The sequence below is a fragment of the Lontra canadensis genome, unplaced genomic scaffold (assembly GCF_010015895.1).
Source record: "Lontra canadensis isolate GAN:19392208 unplaced genomic scaffold, GSC_riverotter_1.0 scaffold44, whole genome shotgun sequence".
Taxonomy (NCBI): Eukaryota; Metazoa; Chordata; class Mammalia; order Carnivora; family Mustelidae; genus Lontra; species Lontra canadensis.
Window position 1 is genome coordinate 2,328,854 of NW_022631038.1, and position 18,549 is coordinate 2,347,402.

General features: G+C 54.4%; 1 protein-coding gene across 4 annotated transcripts in view; it reads left to right on the forward strand.

The window, feature by feature from the left end:
* Nucleotides 1-18,549, forward strand: part of MBP (myelin basic protein) — a 102,667-nt gene that overhangs the window by 20,604 nt on the left and 63,514 nt on the right. For all 4 annotated transcript variants that reach the window (XM_032872200.1, XM_032872201.1, XM_032872204.1 and 1 more), the window contains exon 3: nucleotides 17,132-17,219. In XM_032872200.1, the coding sequence (XP_032728091.1) occupies nucleotides 17,132-17,219 (88 nt within the window). The remainder of the gene's footprint in view (nucleotides 1-17,131; nucleotides 17,220-18,549) is intronic.

The window sequence follows — 18,549 nt, forward strand, 5'->3', positions numbered from 1 at the left end:
GTGCGGCCCACTTGGATATGGGGGACAGTCGGAGCAGTGTCTGTGTCAGGGTGCCGGGCTGACCTGTGAATCGGAGGGCCTCTGTGGGGCCGTCTCACCTCCGCTCCCCTCGCCTGCCCCTGCCCTCCCCTCCCGCACCCCTGCCGAGGACCCGTCCGTGTTGGGGTGGGTGTGACTCCCTGCTCCCGCCGGGGCCTCTGTCCAGCACCGGGGAAGGAGTCCCCTCCCAGCAGGACCTTCCGGGTCAGGTTTCTCCTGTGACTCAGCACCCCGCGGTCGTCCCACCACCCTCTCCGTCCCCCTGAAGAGCACATGTCGGGATGCCAGAGGGAGAGGTGTGTTCCAGAAGGCAGAGAGACACGGCCGCCTTTCCAGCCTTGCACATTAGTGGCTGGTGGAGCAGGACACAGGGCACGGCGGCCAGGTGGCTGAGAGCCCCGTTCCCGTGGCCCTGGCTCGGAGCAGAGCATCTGGGGGTGAGCGTGATGGAGAAAGACCACAGCCACAGGAGGAGCCACGGGACTGTTTCCGTGAATCATTCCCAGTCTTCGGAAACGAAGAAAGCCTTCTTTTGCCTTTGGTTCCCTGTGTTTTTAAGACTCTGGACGGTGCCGGCTCACTAACTTATCAGCACGTTGTCTCTCGGTCCGTGTTCATGCTTCCTGGGCAGACCCAGGAACAGGAAGGACGCACCCCGACGGCCCCGGGGGCCCCAGAGGACACCCGTGCTCGCTGCCCGAGCCCCTGGCTCTGGCTGAGACTCGCCGCATGCTCAGCGGCCTCCCCCCCAGAGGCTCCTGGAAGAAAACTGGGTCCATGGGCTAAAAATAGCCTCTTTGCCTTTGGGGAGGCTGTACCTGGCAGATGGCCCTGGGGAGTCTGGTAAGGAACCTGGCCAAGGGACAGAAGACATTTGTCTCGCTTGGCTACGGCGGGGATTCAGGACCTTTTGTCGGCTTGAATGGAAGGTGTTGGACCAATTGCCCCTCTGAGAGACTGTCCCTTTGCAGCAGGCCCTCCGCATGGGGTCTGCGTGTGACCGGCCCTCAGTGTTGGGTCCGTGTACGGCAGGAACGCAGGAGAGAGACGATGTTACTTGGGCTGCCCTGGGCTTGGGGTTCACTCAGCGTGGAACTGCATTTCCCTGCTACCGTACCTGGCTCACAAGTTCCCCATATTTCTGAATGTTTCTATTTCATTGGCTTAAGGAAAAATATACCACGCTGAAAACCAAAATCTGAGCGCCTGCAAAGTGTAGGTTCACACCTGAACCTTGCAGTGGGGAGTGACTTCTCCGTCTGGTTACCAGTCAGACCGATTAGTTATCCCCGCCGTTCTTCGGAGCCGAGCGTGCCCAGACGCGGGCAGTACGCACCAGCATGTTGTCTCTCCAGGGATAACCACATCCCCCAGAAAGGCATCCATGTCTTTAATCATCATTAAAATGCGCTCGCTTGACGAGACCCTCCAGACGGTACACGAACGACACTCTGAGAAACGAGACGCTGGTTTGCAGATACACAGCACTTCCCATCCCATGTGGACCGTCTTCACTTTGGTGAGAGAATCCGTCTCTTCTGAAAGGACTGACAGCCCAGCTGTGCGGGGGCCCCCCTTGTCCGTCCACAGAGTAATTCTTCAAGGCCTTTCCTTGACGGAGTCCTACATCCTGCAACTCATCCCAGCTGTGGGACACTGCCGGGGCTTCTCCCCAATTTAGAAGCCTCTATTCTGTCCGCACCAGCCTCAGAGTGGGAAGTCATCCTGTTTGAAGCCATCATTGGGGGAGAGGCTCCATGCTGTCATCTCTCCTCCCCACACAGGAATTAGGTTCACTGAAGGCCCAGCTCATGCGAGCTCTGCTGGCAGCTGTGTCCTCAGTGTCCCCTCCCCGCATAGCCCATGGGGGAGGTGCCCAGGGGACCCTGCCCTCTGCCAGCGCCCGCCCGGGTGACAGCCTGCAAACCCCGGGCAGGGTGCTGTCCATGCCATGGGGAAAAGGGCATGGTGGGACTGAGCCCAAGCCTTTCAGACTTCCGAACGCCCTGGCACTGTTTCCTCCCGATGCCACACATCCTCCTACACTTCTGATGCAAAGTGACGCTGTCACCACTGTTTTGCAGAATGGGAAGTGGGCTTACGAAGAAAGCTACTTCCTGCAGTCACCCCGACCCCAGCCTGTAGCATCGTGTGGCCGGGCTGTGGGGCCACCGGGTGCTGAATTCACCCGGAAATACTTACCTTTCTGACGGGCTTGTGGCACCTGGGCCGTTGTTAGACCCATATGTGTGTGATTTCTGTTTTCTTGGGCAAGTCACATAAACGTTTTTGAGAACTCAGGTCGTTCTTAAGTGAATCATATTTGTTTAAAAGCTTAGGGATCTGTAAAGTGGAAGGTACATCCTCGCAGGCCTGTACCAGATTGAGGAAACACCTCAGCCACGTAGAGTAAATCCTTAGTGAGGTTCCGGCAGACGTCCATGGTGGTGTGTCTTCCGCAGAGTTCCAGAATTGACTCTGTATCCCCCGGCTGTCTGGGTCTCTCTGGCTCACACTCGTGCGCATGCGCGCACACACACGCAGTAAAGCAGTCGTCTCTGCCTCCATTGTGGACCATGGGACGACTTTCCCGACAAAGGTGGCCAAGAAGCAGGTGGTCTGTGGCTAGAGCTCCTGAAGAACCAAATTTTAAATGTTACTGAATTTTAAATACTTTAGACGTCAGTAGCCTTGCATACGGAGGGGCAGCGCGGCCTCCTGGGTCCTCCGTCCAGGTCCCCTTGGTTCTCAGACCTCCTGAAACCCCACCAAGCATCAACCAATTTTGTCAATGAAAAGAACTCTGGTCTCTCTCAGAGTCATTGAGTTTCATGCAGAAGCTCCAACTGGATGCGGAGAGTGAAATCCCTGGAGAAGCAGGGACACACACACTCACACACACACCAGAAGTTGCCCAGAGGGCGTCAGGGCGCTCTCCGCTCCCGCGGCGGGTGCACGTCCTCCCACACGCCCCTCCCCGCTCAGCACACGGCTCTGTGTCCCCCGCGCTCCGCCCGGGACAGAGCTCAGCCCCGCGCACGTACAACGGCACGCGTTTGGACAGACGGCTTCGGGGTTTAACACACGCTGCGGTCGACTCTCCCGACTTATCCCGAAAGAACTGCAGCGAGCGCCTGAAAAGGAGAAATAAAATAATGTGGAAAACACGCCCTCAGAAAGAAACATTCTGAAACCTGTCATAGTCGATAACCTTATTTCACTTGGAAAACTCTTGAGCAGGCCCGTGTCTGACTTGAGAACAGGTCGCAGAAGGTAACGTGAAACACCTTTTCACAGTTGGGTTTTGTCCAGTCCTGCTTGATGGGAACCAGGGCCGCCTCTGAAGGGGGAGCACATCCAACCCGCCAGCTGGGGTTTGGCCCCTGGGGGTACGGCTGCAGCGCCCGCCGCTGGGGATGCTGGTGACATTTCTGTTCGAGATGTGGAATTTTTCTTTTAAGATTTTATTTATTTGTCAGAGAGAGAGAAAAACAGAGCAAGCACAAGCAGGGTGAGGGGCAGAGGGAGAAGCAGGCTCCCCACTGAGCAGAGAGCCCAATGTGGGACTCGATCCCAGGGATCATGACCTGAGCCGAAGGCAGTTGCTTCACTGACAGAGCCCCCCCTGGCGTCCCGAGATGCAGAATTTGTTACTGACCTTAGAGAACCGTCCGACTAAGCTTTACGTTCCAGCAGAGCCTAGAACGTGCTGAGTCAGTAGTGCTTCTGCCCTTAGGACCGACCCAAAGACAGTCCCTCGTCACAGTTCTGAATAGAGACAGGACCCTAAGCTGGATTCTGATGCTTAAGGAATGGAAGCGGGATTTTGTTTCGTCTGACGCAGGAGAACGCTCACACCTTCGTCAGTTGGGGCGGCAACAAGTCTACAAACACACGTGATTACTAAAGACATAAATAAGGTGTAATTAGTAACAAGGAACAAAGCCACCCGTCAACACCCCGTCATAAAAACACTGGGCTGGTTATGAAACGGTGCCCCAGGCAGCATAAACCTGTGTGGGGTCTGCAGGCCAGGCCGGGACTGTGTGTGTGTGTGCGTGTGTGTGTGTGTGTGCACGCGCACGAGCACGCGTGCTCGGCCCCCGCCTGGCCCCCTTCCCTCGGACGTGTCCATGCACCGTGCTGTGCAGGACCCGTTCCCTCAGCCACACCAGGGCCTCCGGCTCAGGCTCAGGACCCCAACGGCTCCCGCTTTGCGTTCTGGGCTTGACCCCGAGAGATGCTCATGTTCTGGCTCTTGAGGCTCCCAAAGGCTCGTTTGCAAAGTTAGTCTACATCAGAAACTGTGGCCCGGTTTGCCGGCCACTATCTTTGGGCCACAGCAGCTGTTAGGTGTAAGTGATATTTTAACACAGGTTATTAAGTAGAAACAATGTAGCAGTAAAATGATTCTTTGTGTAAAACTAGGGAAAGGGCAGACTGTGCACCAGAGGGCACCTGGCCCACAGCCCTGCCTTCTCTCTGTCGTCACAGGTTATGTCCCTGGGCTTCGGGCCAGCCAATGGCCTGAGACAGGAGCGCGGGGCTCCCATGAGACCAGACTGTGTCTCATCTTGCTCTTAGCTGGACGCACAGGGCTTTCTCTCCTCGTTTCTGACTTCATTCTGTGTTGTTCCCTATTTACTCCGCCCCTAGGTGAGTGACACTCAGCTCTGGTGAGAGAGCTGGGGGCGGGAGTGGGGGGTTCGGCGGGCAGGGGAGTCCGAGATCTCACCCTCATATTCAGACGCAGCCCCGAGGGCACCAAAGCGAGGGTGCATGTCGTTCAGCGGGTGTGTAAGGAGGAAGCCGCACGCTCGTGACGGCGTGCCGTGCAGGAACCAGTGTTCAAGTTCCGTGTTGGATTTACACCGGCTGAGAACGTGATCTCGGGGATGATCACGGGCCGTCGGTGATGTCGGCGGCTGTCGGACGGGGCGGCCGCTCTGGGAGGCGTGAGAGGTCCTGTGGTCACCACCCACCCAGCTGGCCCTGCCGTCGTCGCCGGCGCTCACTCAGGGGCTGGCCGAGTGCCGTCTGTCAGCCCGCGCCGGGGCTCCGGAATGCCCCTGCGTCCCTCCATCTTCAGAGGGCTTCGGTTTGGTGGCTAACAGGGAAGAGCCCGTCCTTTCATAGAAGACTCCGAGCTTCTTAAGGAGGAAGGACTTCTTGATATTCAATACAACCCTCTTACAGCCCTTTTAACGACATGAAACTGAACAATCCGTCTTTCAGAATGTTATTTCCTGTCTTTTCTCACTTGTGACTGGCAGTGTGGTTTCGAAGTTTAAAATTGGAAGCCAGAGATTTTCTGTGCTGGACTGTGTTTGTGTAAAATTATCCTTCCGAGGGCGCGTGCGCAATGTTCCGAGCCCGCCAGCCCCAGACCCCGGGGGACGCGCTTGGCGGCTGCGCGCACGCCTTCTCCGGCTCTGCACTTGGGGGATTGTAACGTGTCGTTCTTCTAATGGGTAACTTGGTGCCTTCGTTAATTTAATTATCACATCGTTAAAGAAAAGCCTAGGTAAAATTCGTTTTTATCTTTCTGCGGCTTTTGATGGTTACAAAACAGACTCTCATCTAATGCGTTCTTAATCACACTTCAGCACAAGGTGTTTGTGACCAAGCTCAAGTCGTAAGGACCGAAGTGAGGCGAGTCGGTAATGACATGAACTACACGTGGCACCGTAGGATTACGGCAACGCGGTTATTCATAGAGGTGTGTGCTGCCTCATAATTGCGGTAAGACACTTAAAATACCAGTGTCTCCAAGTTCAGAGCAAAGGCGAGCCCCAGTGTTGTTTTCGGATGTGTTCGAGCAAAGGCCCTGCCAGCACAGCTTGCACGTTCTCTCCCTCCAGCCAGGCTGTCCTCTCCTGCCCCCTGCATGGGCCAACTTGCACCTGCTGCCCTCATCTGGGCAGGCAGCACCTCCCCTCCCCCTGCCCTCGCTGGCCCGGGCCTCAGCCCGGACCCCCACTTGTAGCTGCCATCTCACTGTCCTTGTGCAGCTCCCCACCCCCAAGGCTGGTTCCTTTTGTTTCTCCCTAGGGCTTTGCCTGAGACTCCAGCGTCCACTCCGATCTGGTTTCCTCACCCAAGAGAGGGGCTGGGGCGTCCAGCCAGCCCTGATCGCTGAGCAACCGCGCCAGTTTGGGCCTCTCCTTTGTCTGCTTGTTGGGCCCTGCTGTCCCCCAGGTTCTGTGCTAGGAGGTAGGGATGCCGTTCTGCACTCAAAGTCAAATGTATTTATTTATTTATTTATTTATATTTGGGTTTTGTTTTTTGTTTTTGTTTTTGTTTTTTTTAGAAAGACGCTTTTTTAATTTTTTTTTTGAAGATTTTATTTACTTGACAGAGAGAAATAGCCAGAGAGGGCAGCAAGCACAGGGAGGTGGAGAGGGGGAAGCAGGCTCCCTGCCGAGCAGGGAGCACGATGCGGGCTCGATCCCAGGACCCTGAGACCATGGCCTGAGCCGAAGACAGATGCTTCGTTTAAAGATGACAGTTTCAACTCCCGAAGTCGGTCTGCCTGTGGCCCCCAGCAGGGATTCAGAGCCCCTGCGGGTGTAGGAGCAGCCACCCCTCTGGGGAGCCCAGCACCGAGGGCAGGAGGGACCCCTCCCCTGCCCCCGCCCCTGCACGCCCTGCTCCTGTTCCCCTGCAGCGGTGCTGTCAGACACTGCCTGCACTCGGGAGCCCTTGGCCTGATGGGGTGCAGCCGCCCGGCCCAGGCTCATCTCAGGGAGGAAGAAATGGAAGGAAATAGCAGGAGCAAATACCCGTGTCCTTGTTGGTACGAAGCAAGGCCACCATGAACGGGCATCTGAGGCGCATCTGCTGAATGCTGGGCTCCCGCCTTCGCTGTCCTGCCTCACCGCTCCCCTGACACGGAGAGCGCTGGGCTTGCGGTGCTCCTCTCACCTCCAGATCGTGCATGAGACACTCCTGGTTCTCACTGGCACGGCTGTGGAACTGAGTGTGCTTTGCATCCAGAATCATGGGTCTTGGGGTTTCTTCTTTTTGTATCAAATTAATAAAAGAGCTATAGGGACCACCCCTCACACACCAGATTAAATAAACTGAATGCAAAATCTTTTTTCGCCCTTCTATTCTATGTCAGGACCATTTTAGTTCTTTTTTTTTTTAAGATTTTATTTATTTATTTGGCAGAGAGAGATCACAAGAAGGCAGAGAGGCAGGCAGAGAGAGAGAGAGGAGGAAGCAGGCTCCCCACTGAGCAGAGAGCCCGATGCAGGGCTCGATCCCAGGACCCTGAGATCATGACCTGAGCCGAAGGCAGAGGCTTTAACCCACTGAGCCACCCAGGCGCCCCCATTTTAGTTCTTTTAAAAAGTGGTTTATTGCAGTGCATTTCAAAGTGAGGTATAACGAGATTTGTACGCTATTCCAAGAGCATTAATAAATACTTCCTTCTGATGAGCCATTTCTAATATGCAGACTCTCTTCATTTCATTGCTGGAACGCAGAATATTTAGTTTCTTTGTTTAGGAACGTTCTATTTCATGCTTCTCTTGTCAAGTCTTCAGTGTTTAAAAGAAAACCGATCTTGGGTTTTATGTTTCTGTTCCTGAGCCTATAACTGTGCTCTGGACACAAGGAGACAGAGGGTGATCTTTTTAAGTCCCAGTTTCTGCAGTGCTCGGGGCAAAAGCATTGCCTCCTGCACCCCGGAGAACGCCACCCGATCTCCTCCCGTCCCGGGTGGCTCCGCCGCCACGTGACCTGGAGGGTGCGTTACGTGCTCCATAAAGAGGCTTTTCAAAATATTCTGTGACTCTTATCTTCATCTGCCTACACTCTGACTGAATGTTATCCTCAATTATGAAACAAGAGAACTCTGTGTCTTGAAAAGCAAAATTTCTCCTGAACGCGCCTTTTCCGAGTGCGGGATCAGCCGCACTGCTGCGGCGACTGGACCTCTCCGCACGGGTGCGTATCAGTTCTCGCAGCGGACCTGATCGCCTCATGGAGCGCGTGACTCATGTTGGTGCTGGGTGGGGAGAGACAGGAGGCGGCCTGCTTCGTTCCTGCCGCCCTGAGAGCGCGCTGGGGCAGGTCTGCCGCCCGGGTCGCGGGCTCGGCGGCGTCCGGCTTTGAACAGAGCATCTGCAGAGACGAGCCGCGATTCCGTGGGCGGAGCCGGCTTGTTCCCTTAGAGCAAAGGCGCCAAAATGCAGGTTCTGGGTGGGGAAATCCGTCTCTTTCTTTCTTGCTGCATTAATATGCTCATTAAAACCTGCTTTTTACTTAGAATGATTTTACTTCCACCTTTTCTAAGGTATGGAAAATAGGAGAGAAAGGTTTGTAAAATAAATGATGGCGGTTGATGGTGTGGACTCTGCCCGCCGAGGGCCAGACCGTGGGGCAGGTTTCCCAGGGGCCGTGGACGCCCACAGCAGCCCTGTGAGGTGGACCATTGCCACGCAGCCGCTCGCCAGCAAGGGGCTGAGCGACACAGAGCTGAGGGGCACAGTCAGGAAAACAGGACCCTCAGCCCTCGCTGCCCTTCCGCCGTATCCGCATCCCAGCGAGCCATTACAGGAACGCGTGCGGGCCTGTGTAGGGTCCCATGTTTAGGGGAATTAACTAGGACCCTGAGGCTTTTATGACATAAAACTAAAGGAAACATATTCAGCTTCAAGCTAAGAAGGTCTGAGTTTTCCATCCCCTTATTCTGCTCTCAGGAATGTAACTTATCCTTTTGAGCCGAATGAATGTCTTAATTACCTGAATTACTTTTAGTGCATTTTAACTGAATGCTCAGTTTACTACCAGTAACTCTGGGAGCTGCCCTGAACAGCCAGCCTCTCTCTCCCTGTCCCTGTCTGTCCCTCCCCCTCATACCCTTCCTTATGTGACTGTCCTTATTTAAGACTGGACCAGCGGATAGAGCAGTAGCTTCCAGGAAAAAAATGCCAAGATATTTGCGTTCCTAAAATAGAAGCCAGTATGTCCGGTTACGCAACGGGCCTCGATAAACAGTTTTACCGTGACGCAAGTTAATACTTGTTTTGCTGCGACTTCTAAAAGTCAACCCTTAAATCGAGCTCTGAGCTCATGTCTTTGCCTCCGCTATCTGAAGAACACGGCAGTCCTAATAACTACAAAGCGGTCTTGGCAGAGGCGGTGGTGTGAACACTAAGTTGTTACACGACACGCTCCGGAAGCGGATGGCTCCGTAAACTACCTTGAATTCAGAGCTGCAAGTCTCTTGCCGTGACGCTGGGACCTTTCCCTGGGAGCCGCCTGCACGCTGACCTCTGAAGGCTTCTCAGACGCGCTGCCTGGAGCTGTAAGGCACAGGCCGTACAGCACCCACTGCAAGCGCACGGGTCAGTGGTTCTCCGTAGGTTCGCAGACACACGGGACAGTCTCAACAATTTTAGATGTTGACCTCACCCCGGAAAGAGCGTGTGCTGTTTTCCCCTCAGCCTCTGTGGCCCGGCCCTCGTCGCCATGAGTGTCTTCCTGTCCCTGGGTCTCCCTGTTCTGGACATTTCACGTGAGTCGAATCACGTGACGCGTGGTCTCTCTCTCCGGCTGCCTTCGAGGCGCGGACGGCGTCCTGTGTCCGTCCGCGCTTCCTGCTGTCTTACGGCTGAATGACCCCTGCTGGGGGCAAGAGCTCACGTACGAGTTTCTGTGTGGACACGTGTTTTGTTTCACCTTATACACTTTCTTGATTTAAAAAGTCAAGCCTGGATTTTCATGTACTCATGTCATCAGAAAGGCTCGCTGTGTTTTCCGGATGCCATTCCGACAGACGGGTCCGGGAGAGGAGCCCTGGCTTTGACCTCACGCCTCACGGAGACTTGTCATGTCATTGTTCTGTCCTTCTGGGCTCCGCAGGATCGGACAAAAAGCCTTTCGGTGCCTCTGTTCATAAATTCATTCAGGTTAGTCGCTGTCACCAGATGGAGAACTAACCAGCCTAGGAATTAGAATAAACAAAATTTTCATTCCCCACATTTCAGAAACCAATCTGGGATCTTGGTGCTGAATCCCATGGGGTCCCCACGCCGGACGAGCCAGCTACTGTGAGGAAGGGCTCCTTGCCTGGGCTTCACCGGGTCCTGGCTCCCTGGGCCATGTTGTTCTTCTTTAACAAACAGCTTTGTTGAGGCGAAGTCACGCACCATAACGTTCACTCGTCTCAGGTGCACGACTTGGGATGTTCTGGCACGTTCACAGGATCGTGCAGCCGACAGCACGGCTGGATTTTATAGCCCATTCGTCACCTCCAAAGAGACCCAGCACCCCCTAGCACTCCCTGCCCGTCCCCCTACCCATACCCCCGGGCCCCAGGACCAGCATCTTCCAGTCCGTCTAGTGTTGGCTGCTCCGGACATTTCACGGACGTGTCTGTGTCACCGTGCCCCGCGGCGATTGGCCACCAGCTGCTGTCATAGGACGGTGTTTCCCAGGCTCATCCACGGGGAGGTGCCCGTTGTTAATGAATATGTTCTGCCCAGGAAGACGCTGCACTCTCTTGCCCGCTCTCTCACCAGGGGGCATGGGGGTTGCTTCCCCACGTGGTGTTAGGAATGTGCTGCCGTGAACACCCCTTAGAGCAATGGCGGGGCTTCAGCTTCTGCATACCCTGATCAGCAGTGGCTGTTGTACGTCTTTTTGTTTGCATCCATCCTAGTGGATAATGTGGGGGCACCTTTTCTTGGCTTATTGGCCATTTGTACGTCTTCTGTAGAGAAATTATTCAAAATCTCACCCATTTTTTAAAAAATTGGGTGTTTTGTCTTTTTGTTGTTGAATTGCAGGTGCTCTTTACATATTCTGGACACTGGTTCCTCATCAGACAGATGATTTGGAAGTATTTTCTCCCTCTAGGTTGTTGTTTTACTTTCTTGAGGGCATCAGTTGCAGCCCAGTTTTAAATTCTGATGAAGTCTAGTTTGTTATGTCTTTGTGGCTGTGCTCTCGTCTCCTATCTAAGAGCCCCTGACACCAAGGCACTTGATCTAAATTAAATCTGATTCTCACCTTCAGGTCTCTATTCTGGTCATGTTGTTCCTACTCTCAAATTAAACTCAAAAGAGTTTTGATGACTTAAAAAGTATTTTTATACAGAATTTATTGGTAGCAAACACACTAGCAAATGGATTTGTCATTATCTCTCCGTCTCAAATACTTCCCTTTGTCTAGAACAGTGGGTCTCAACTGGGCGTGACTCCCTTCTCCCAACAGGGACATTTTTTCAGTGTCTGGGACATTCCTGGTTGTCAGCAGCAGGGTACCATGAGCATCTCGTGGGTAGAGGCAGGAGATGCTGTGAAACGTCTCACGACGACAGGAAAGCTACACCCCACAATGAGCACTGACCCAGCCCACAGTGTCAAGGAAGTCACACGGAGAAACCCCTAGACTCAGACTTGCCCTTCTGCTTTGATATCCCCATTCTGCTCTGATTCCACATAAGGAGGGACATGCCTTTGAGACGAGCCACGACTCGAGTTTTCATCTTTCTTCATGTTCTTTACTTTGACCCTGAAACTTGCCGTGTTTTGCTAGTATCTGTTATTTATCCACCCCAGCCTAGAGCAAGAGTAAGGATGATCCTTTTATTTTTTTTTAAATATTTTATTTATTTATTTGACAGATCACAAGCAGGCAGAGAGGCAGGCAGAGAGAGAGGAGGAAGCAGGCTCCCCGCTGAGCAGAGAGCCCGATGGGGGCTCGATCCCCGGACCCTGGGATCATGACCTGAGCTGAAGGCAGAGGCTTTAACCCACTGAGCCACCCAGGCACCCAATCCTTTTATTTTTAAGAAACAAACCAAAAATGCTGAGTAATTACTGCAAGGTTTATAAGAACTGTTTATATTACCCCCTCGCACGCACACATAGACACACATACACACTCTCTCTCTCACATTCACACACACACACACACACACACACACGCGCACACACACACCCTCATGCTCGGGAATCTTTCCTGTGCAGATACCTCAGTACTTCCGTGGTTTCAAACGCAGTGTGTCACCCCCTCTCCGTAACGAGAGCAGCAGGATTTCTGTACCCACATGAGACAGCGGTGATCTGGTCCTAGCTCCGTGGGCGCTAGTGCGTGGACAGCCACTCACCCCTGGACCGCGTGGCCGGGCAAGACCTCATCAGTGGCTTGCTGCCCCCCGTGCTGGTGGCAGTTGCCTCTTTGAGACATACTTGGAGGGCTGGAACTGTGCGTCTACACAGCCAGCCCGCACAGGGCCTGGGTTGATTCTGAGAGCCGAAAGAATGTTTTGCCTTCTTAAATGTTTTGTACTTCTTACTTTTACTTACTTTTGTACTTACTACTACAAAAGAATGATTTGTACTTCTTAAAGAAGTACAAGAGTGGGAGGGAACAAGTTTCCGTCAGAGTCCGCCCTGCTCCCTGCCGACGCGCTGGGTCGCCGGCAGCCAGCCCCTGACTCGCTCGCAGCCTGGTCTCCGCATCCCGAGCCCTGGATTGGGGATCGCCACGCTCTCCGCCCCCGTCCGGGCCCTGTCCCCAGCTGCCCTCCCTTTCTGAAGGCTCGGTCACCTGCCCACGCAGCACATGGTCCCGTGGTGTATGATCAGGGATGCTGCTGTTCCCCAATGTGCTCTTCTCACCTGCTCATCCTAGGCCCTGGGACCTTTGTCCATGGATCCTTGTCACCAACTCTGAGTGTGTGGGGAACATGTGACGTCTTTCTGCCGACTGGGAAGCCCACAGTAGGGACGCACAGGGGTCCTGGGCTGCGGGTCACCCGGGCAGAGATGCTGACCACTGCTGTGTGACAGTCCCCTCGTCGTGTCTCTAGCTCTGGCAGGCTCCATCCATGCGGCCGACCCCTCTCCCGGCTCACAGAGCTGCCTTTCCGGGAAGGTGCTGAGCCAGGGGGGTCCTGGGCATGTCCCAGGAAGCCCCAGACTGGACAGGAGCAGAACAGCTGCTGCATTCCTCACATCGGGGTGCATGAGGCAGAGCCCCAGCTGTGGCCCCCGGCGCTGTGATGTTGTCGGGGCTGGTGGAGGTGAACCCCGTCTGCTAAGAGGACTACATTCCAGCGCCGTGAACTTGAGTGAGTGAGTAGAACACAATCAGGGAACTCAAACCAGATAATGCTCCCACAGTTGAGTTTTGAGAGTCCCACAGTTTCCTGAAACACCTTTAGACACTGGCAGTCACACACACATTTTGAGAATCAGGACACATTGGGGCAGTGACACTCTGGGTCCCCGGTCACGGGGACTGACCCTCTTGGCATATCTGCATGTTCTGTGTTTTGTCATTTATAGGAAGCTCCTATTTCTTGACCATGAAAATTCCATTATGTTTGGCACACAGCACCTTGACTATGTTTGTTTTGCTTGTGGGCATTTTGTTTATTGAAAAGGTGTTATACATAAGGATGTACTTTATATTTGTGGAAGAACAGCGGCATCAGGTCTCAGAACAAACTTTTTATTTGGACAGAAATTAGTCAGTGGATGTCTCAGGGCAACATGTCCTTTCTGCACACTCTGCGGGCTCATCGCTCAGGAGGTGGGAGGAGGTCCCGTCTGTCCTCACGCATCCACCCGTCCCCCTGGGGCCCCTGCAAGGAAGAGACGGTGGATGCGGGGTTGCTACGGGGGAGCAGTCCACACCGGGTGCAGCCGGACAGTGCCAGCATCTCGTTGCCCCACTTTGGTAGTGCAGAGATGGCGAGGTTGTGTGACAGTGTCATTGACCTCCAGTCACTGACAGCGGGGTGATTCACTTTAAATATCAAGCGTTTGCTCTCATCTCTGAGACTTTTTGGAATTTTACCCCAGGAAGGAAGGTGTCACCATTTCTTACTGGGAGACACCACGGACCGTAAGGGGCATCCTGATTTTAGATGTTGATGCATGAAAAAATGCACCTGCAGTGATAAAAATGGCAGCTAAAATGTGTGGCATTGCTTCTCCAGTAATCCTTGTTTTGTACTAAGTGAAGAATAGGACATTGAGGTGATCCTCAAAGCGGGCCATGACACCCAGACGCGGGACATGAACCTTCAGCTGATGGGACAATTGGTCCAGAAGTGTTCTCTGTTCAAGTTTTGCTCTCCTCCTGAACTAAATAGGGAGATATGGAAAAATACATGGTCAGCCACGTTTGACTTCCCCTGCTGAAGCAGAAGTTACCCATTTTAAATACAACAGTTGAGCAGTTTTCTCTCCAGCACCTGCTGGGTGTCAGGCGTGGCGAGGTCTAGGGACAGAGGCTTATAAGGCAAGATCCCTGTGTCCCTCAGACACTTGGCAGTGTGACGGGGAGAGAGGAGTGAGTCCGTGGGGGTCTGCAGTGGGGAGGGGCTCAGACCCCCCCGGGGAGGAGGAGGGGGAGCTGAGGGGCCAGGCAGGGTGAGGTCCTCGCTCCCAGATACCTTCCCCCACACTCTGACCTGCCTGGCCCCTGAGGGCAGGAGGCTGGGAGGGCTGTTCCAGGCAAAGGGTCAGCTTGGTTCTGTTGTCCTCTGTCCCACGGAAGAGGCTGTGAACGTTTATTCCGGTTTCTGGAGACTTACTGTTTCTCTGAACCCCCAACACTGGAAGTTGCTTTTTCCTCAATGTTGTCAATACGCTAGAAAATGCCGTCTCATTCCTGTCCCGCTGTTACCTCTTCAGTCGCTGTGACCCGGAGTGCACTAGTCTGTGTTAGTAGTTACTGGTGAGACTGTTGGATCTCAGCTCGGGAACCACCAAGCTCGTTTACTGGCCAACCGGTGATAGCAGATCCGCCCCCTCCCATGTTACGGTGTTAATTATCACTGTGCCTCATGACACTGGCTCGAATTTACTTGTGGGACAAGATTACAAATGCTGGTTGGTGGGATGTTACCCGTTCAGGCTTCCAGAGGGACCTGGGGGTTGGGGAGCAGAAGGCCTGCTGCTGTGAATCTGGAGGGCTGGCCTCTGCCTCCCCAAGGCCACCGAGGTCCCCTGCCGCCTGGGCCTCGCCTTCTCTCCCACCTGCTGGCTGCCTGCATGTGCTTGTCCCGACCTGGGAATCTGTCTTGGTCTGAATCAGACTTTCCGCTGATGGAGTAATAATTCATGGCTTCCTCACGAGAAGACTCCTGTTCATCAAGGCGGCCTCTGTTGCAAGCAGCAAAGCCCACTCAAAGCCCCGAGACCTGGGAGGGACGGGCGAGTCCAGAGACGGGAAGTCCTTGCTTAGGGGACTGCCCGCTGGCTTCACGAAGAGCATCTCTCTCCCTGCACGCACCCCACCCCTCACGCAGGCGTTCTGGTCCCCCTGCGTGGGGGAACCCGGAGCGGGCAGTGTCCTCGAGATGGCGCCAGTCCAGCTCGGCCCCAGGAGCTCCCCTGCAGCGGGCACCAGCCCTTGGCGCCACCTTCCCCCCTCCAGCCTCCCAGAGATCTGACAGCGAAGGATGGGCGTCCCTCAAGGAGGGCCGCGGGGAAGCCGAGCAGGCCAAAGCCAGGGGAGGAGGCAGCTAGGTGCCAGAGCCAAGGCAGAAGGGAGGATTGTCACCTTTTCCCTAGAGTTTCCATTTTTACTTAACAAACGGTCATAGAGCAGTTCCTGTGTGCCTAGTATGTCCAGAGTGCTTACAAATACTAACTTTCCCAACCCTCGTTACAACCACAACACACAACCATACAAGGTCACTATTTCCTCTCCTTTGTAGAAAAGGGAACCGAAGCACACAGAGAGGTTCAGTGACTTGTCCAACGTCACACAGCTAATAAACAAAAGCCAAGCCAGAGTTTACTCCCAAGCAGTCTGGCTCCCCAGCTTACAGCCCTGGTGACGGTGCCTGTCCCGCTCTTCAGAAGGAGAATGTACAGCGGGAGGGATACCTGTCTCTTGGTTCTAGCTGGAGACTCCGGGAACAAGAGAAGCTTGGGAGAAGTGACTCAGAGAAGGGTGGAGGCCAGAGAGAGGCCAAGGGGAGCCAGCATCTGGGCATGTCCCTTTGTGCCTGTGGCCCGTGAGCTCCCGCAGTGCTGGTCATAACTGAGAAAATTGCAAACCAGGTCAACGGTCATGGGCAGGAGGAGCCTGGTGACAGTGCTCCTGGGAGTAACCAAAGTGCAGGGCACGCTGTGGCCACGAGGGCAGGTCAGATGGTGCTGTGTGGGCCGCGTGAAGTCACCGCAAGCGTTCCCTGTTACCAGACCAAAGCAAGACTCGAGCAGTGTGCGCAGGGAGGCCCGACGGGGGTGCTGGGTGGCGGAGATGCAGACCTGCCAGGGGGGCGTGGAGATGCAGGGGGAACACGGAGATGCAGTGGGCACAGAGATGCGGGGGGGCGCAGAGATGTGGAGGGGTGCAGACATGCGGCGGTTGGCGGGGACATGCGGAGGGAAGGGGCAGTCCTTTCTGCTGTGCCCTGGGCAGAGCCTTTCGCAGTCACGTTCCCTGTCACACTAATGAGATACAATTGAGTAAACAAATAAGAAGAAACTAAAATCTCATCTACCTTATAACCTTAAAATATAAACTTAAAACGAACGTGCACCTGGTGCATCCGGTAGGGCTCCATGACAGAGGAGAAGGGAGGCCAGAGGGCAGCCCAGCCCCGTGGTGGCACCTGATCCCTCCTCTGTGGCCTCCTGGCACCCCGGGGACATCGGCATGGATTTCTGCCCCCAAAAGGGCCCCTTCTGGCACCAGGGCTGCCCTGCCTGGCTTCCAGGCAACCGAGATTGGAATTTAAGGAAGGCCGGTTCAGAGTCCGCGCCTTCCCATGCATCCACCCCCTGCACCGTGAACGGGGACTAGGCGGTTCGGCTCCCAGAACACACGCAAGATGACGGGCTGATGCACTTTATCCCGGGTGCTACTCCGTTTCTTTTGTACGAAAATAATCCACGGCCCAGAGAGTGCTTGCAGCCCAGGCAGAGAAAAGAGGCGGGAACTCAAGCCTCTGCAGAAAGCCCACCTGAACCCGGAGACCCTCACAGCCGGGCAATGAGCAGGGGGTGGTGATTAACTGCGAATTTTATAAGAGGAAAAGGGTATCACAACCATCTCCTGGACAAAGGTCCGGATCTCAAGAGAGGGTCTTTTTCTGTTTTGTTTCCAGGACGGAGAGAGCAGCGCAGGAGAGCCTGACAAGAAGAAGGACATGCGCCCGCTCTCCCGCGAGGCCTCGGAAGATAACGAGGTGTTCGGTATGTGACCAGGAAACCGGAGGCCGGGGCTTCGTGTGCACAGATGTATGCGTTTGGGGAAAGTTTTAAGTTTTTAGTCACATGAGTAATCTGTGAATCTGTTCTCAGTATTGAAAATGCAGAGGCCATAAGAATATGGGTAAGTTCCCTTGGTCAGCCTCCCGCCATCTGTCCTCCCCGACATGACCATGCAGGTGGCCACTGACCGCTGTCGCCGTCTAGTTCTTATTCCTGTGCTTTGTGCCGTCTTGTACGTAGACTCCAGAGACTTTCCAGGTGTAGACGAGCTGTACAGTATTTCTCTACTTATTTGACCACTGTGGGTAGAAAACCTAACGGGGCTTATAAAACAGAAATAACAGGAAGTGAGACTGTCCCAGAGCCCAGATACTTCAACCACAAAGAATGACTCAGGAGGTGTTGAAAATAACCGTTTTCTATAAAAGTTTACTTTTTTGTGGAGCCCGCTGGCAGGCACGACTCATCAGCATTTCTGCTCCACTCCCCTCCGAGAAAGAACAAATGCCTTCTCGTTTGATTTTAACATTAAGAAAATTACCTTTCCCTTGGGACTGCGGTACGCCATGACTTGCCACGATCACGCGGCTGAGCGAGACGCAACACAGATCTGTCACGTGCCTTGCTCTGTTCTCATCCAAGAACCCCCCAAGCTGTAGGAGCAAAGGGGCAGCTTGGAGCGGGCCCAGACCCAGGGGGCTCGCTGGCCTATCAGAGGGAAAGGGAGCAGTTTTCTGGCTACCAAAGGGAGTGTCCCTTGGGCAGTGTGTCGTGCCTGCAGATTATGACGCCCACGGCAGACAGGCCTCCTCCCCATGCTCCCTAGCCTGGTCGCTGCTTACTTGAGTAAAGGGTTTCTCGGTACTTTCAGTTCCCTGGCAGGAAAAGCCGTCCCACTTTCCTATCTCTGATTTGTTTGCTGTTTTTCAAAAATCCCTTCTCTTCTATGATTCCGTCCCGAGTAAATGGCAGTACTGACAGAAGTACCACTGCCCACTCCCTTGACATCTTAAACTGTCGTGAAACTCAGCATAACCCAGAGGAGCAGAGGCTGAAAACAATGCAGACCAGTTTATGGAAACCAGTGGGGTCCGTGCGAGAGGAATCGCCATTGCGCTGGTCACACCTGCTGCACGTTGCTTTTCCTGAGAACTGGATCGGCAGTGGGGGGGGAGTGGGGGTGATGCCCGAGTGTTGTCCGCTGCCTTCCCGGAGTGGGGCCCCCATCCCTCAAGGCCAGAGGACCAGAGGGGAGAAGCAGCCAGTACATGAGGCCAGACGCCACCGCAGGTGCTCTGAATGCAGAGGGAAG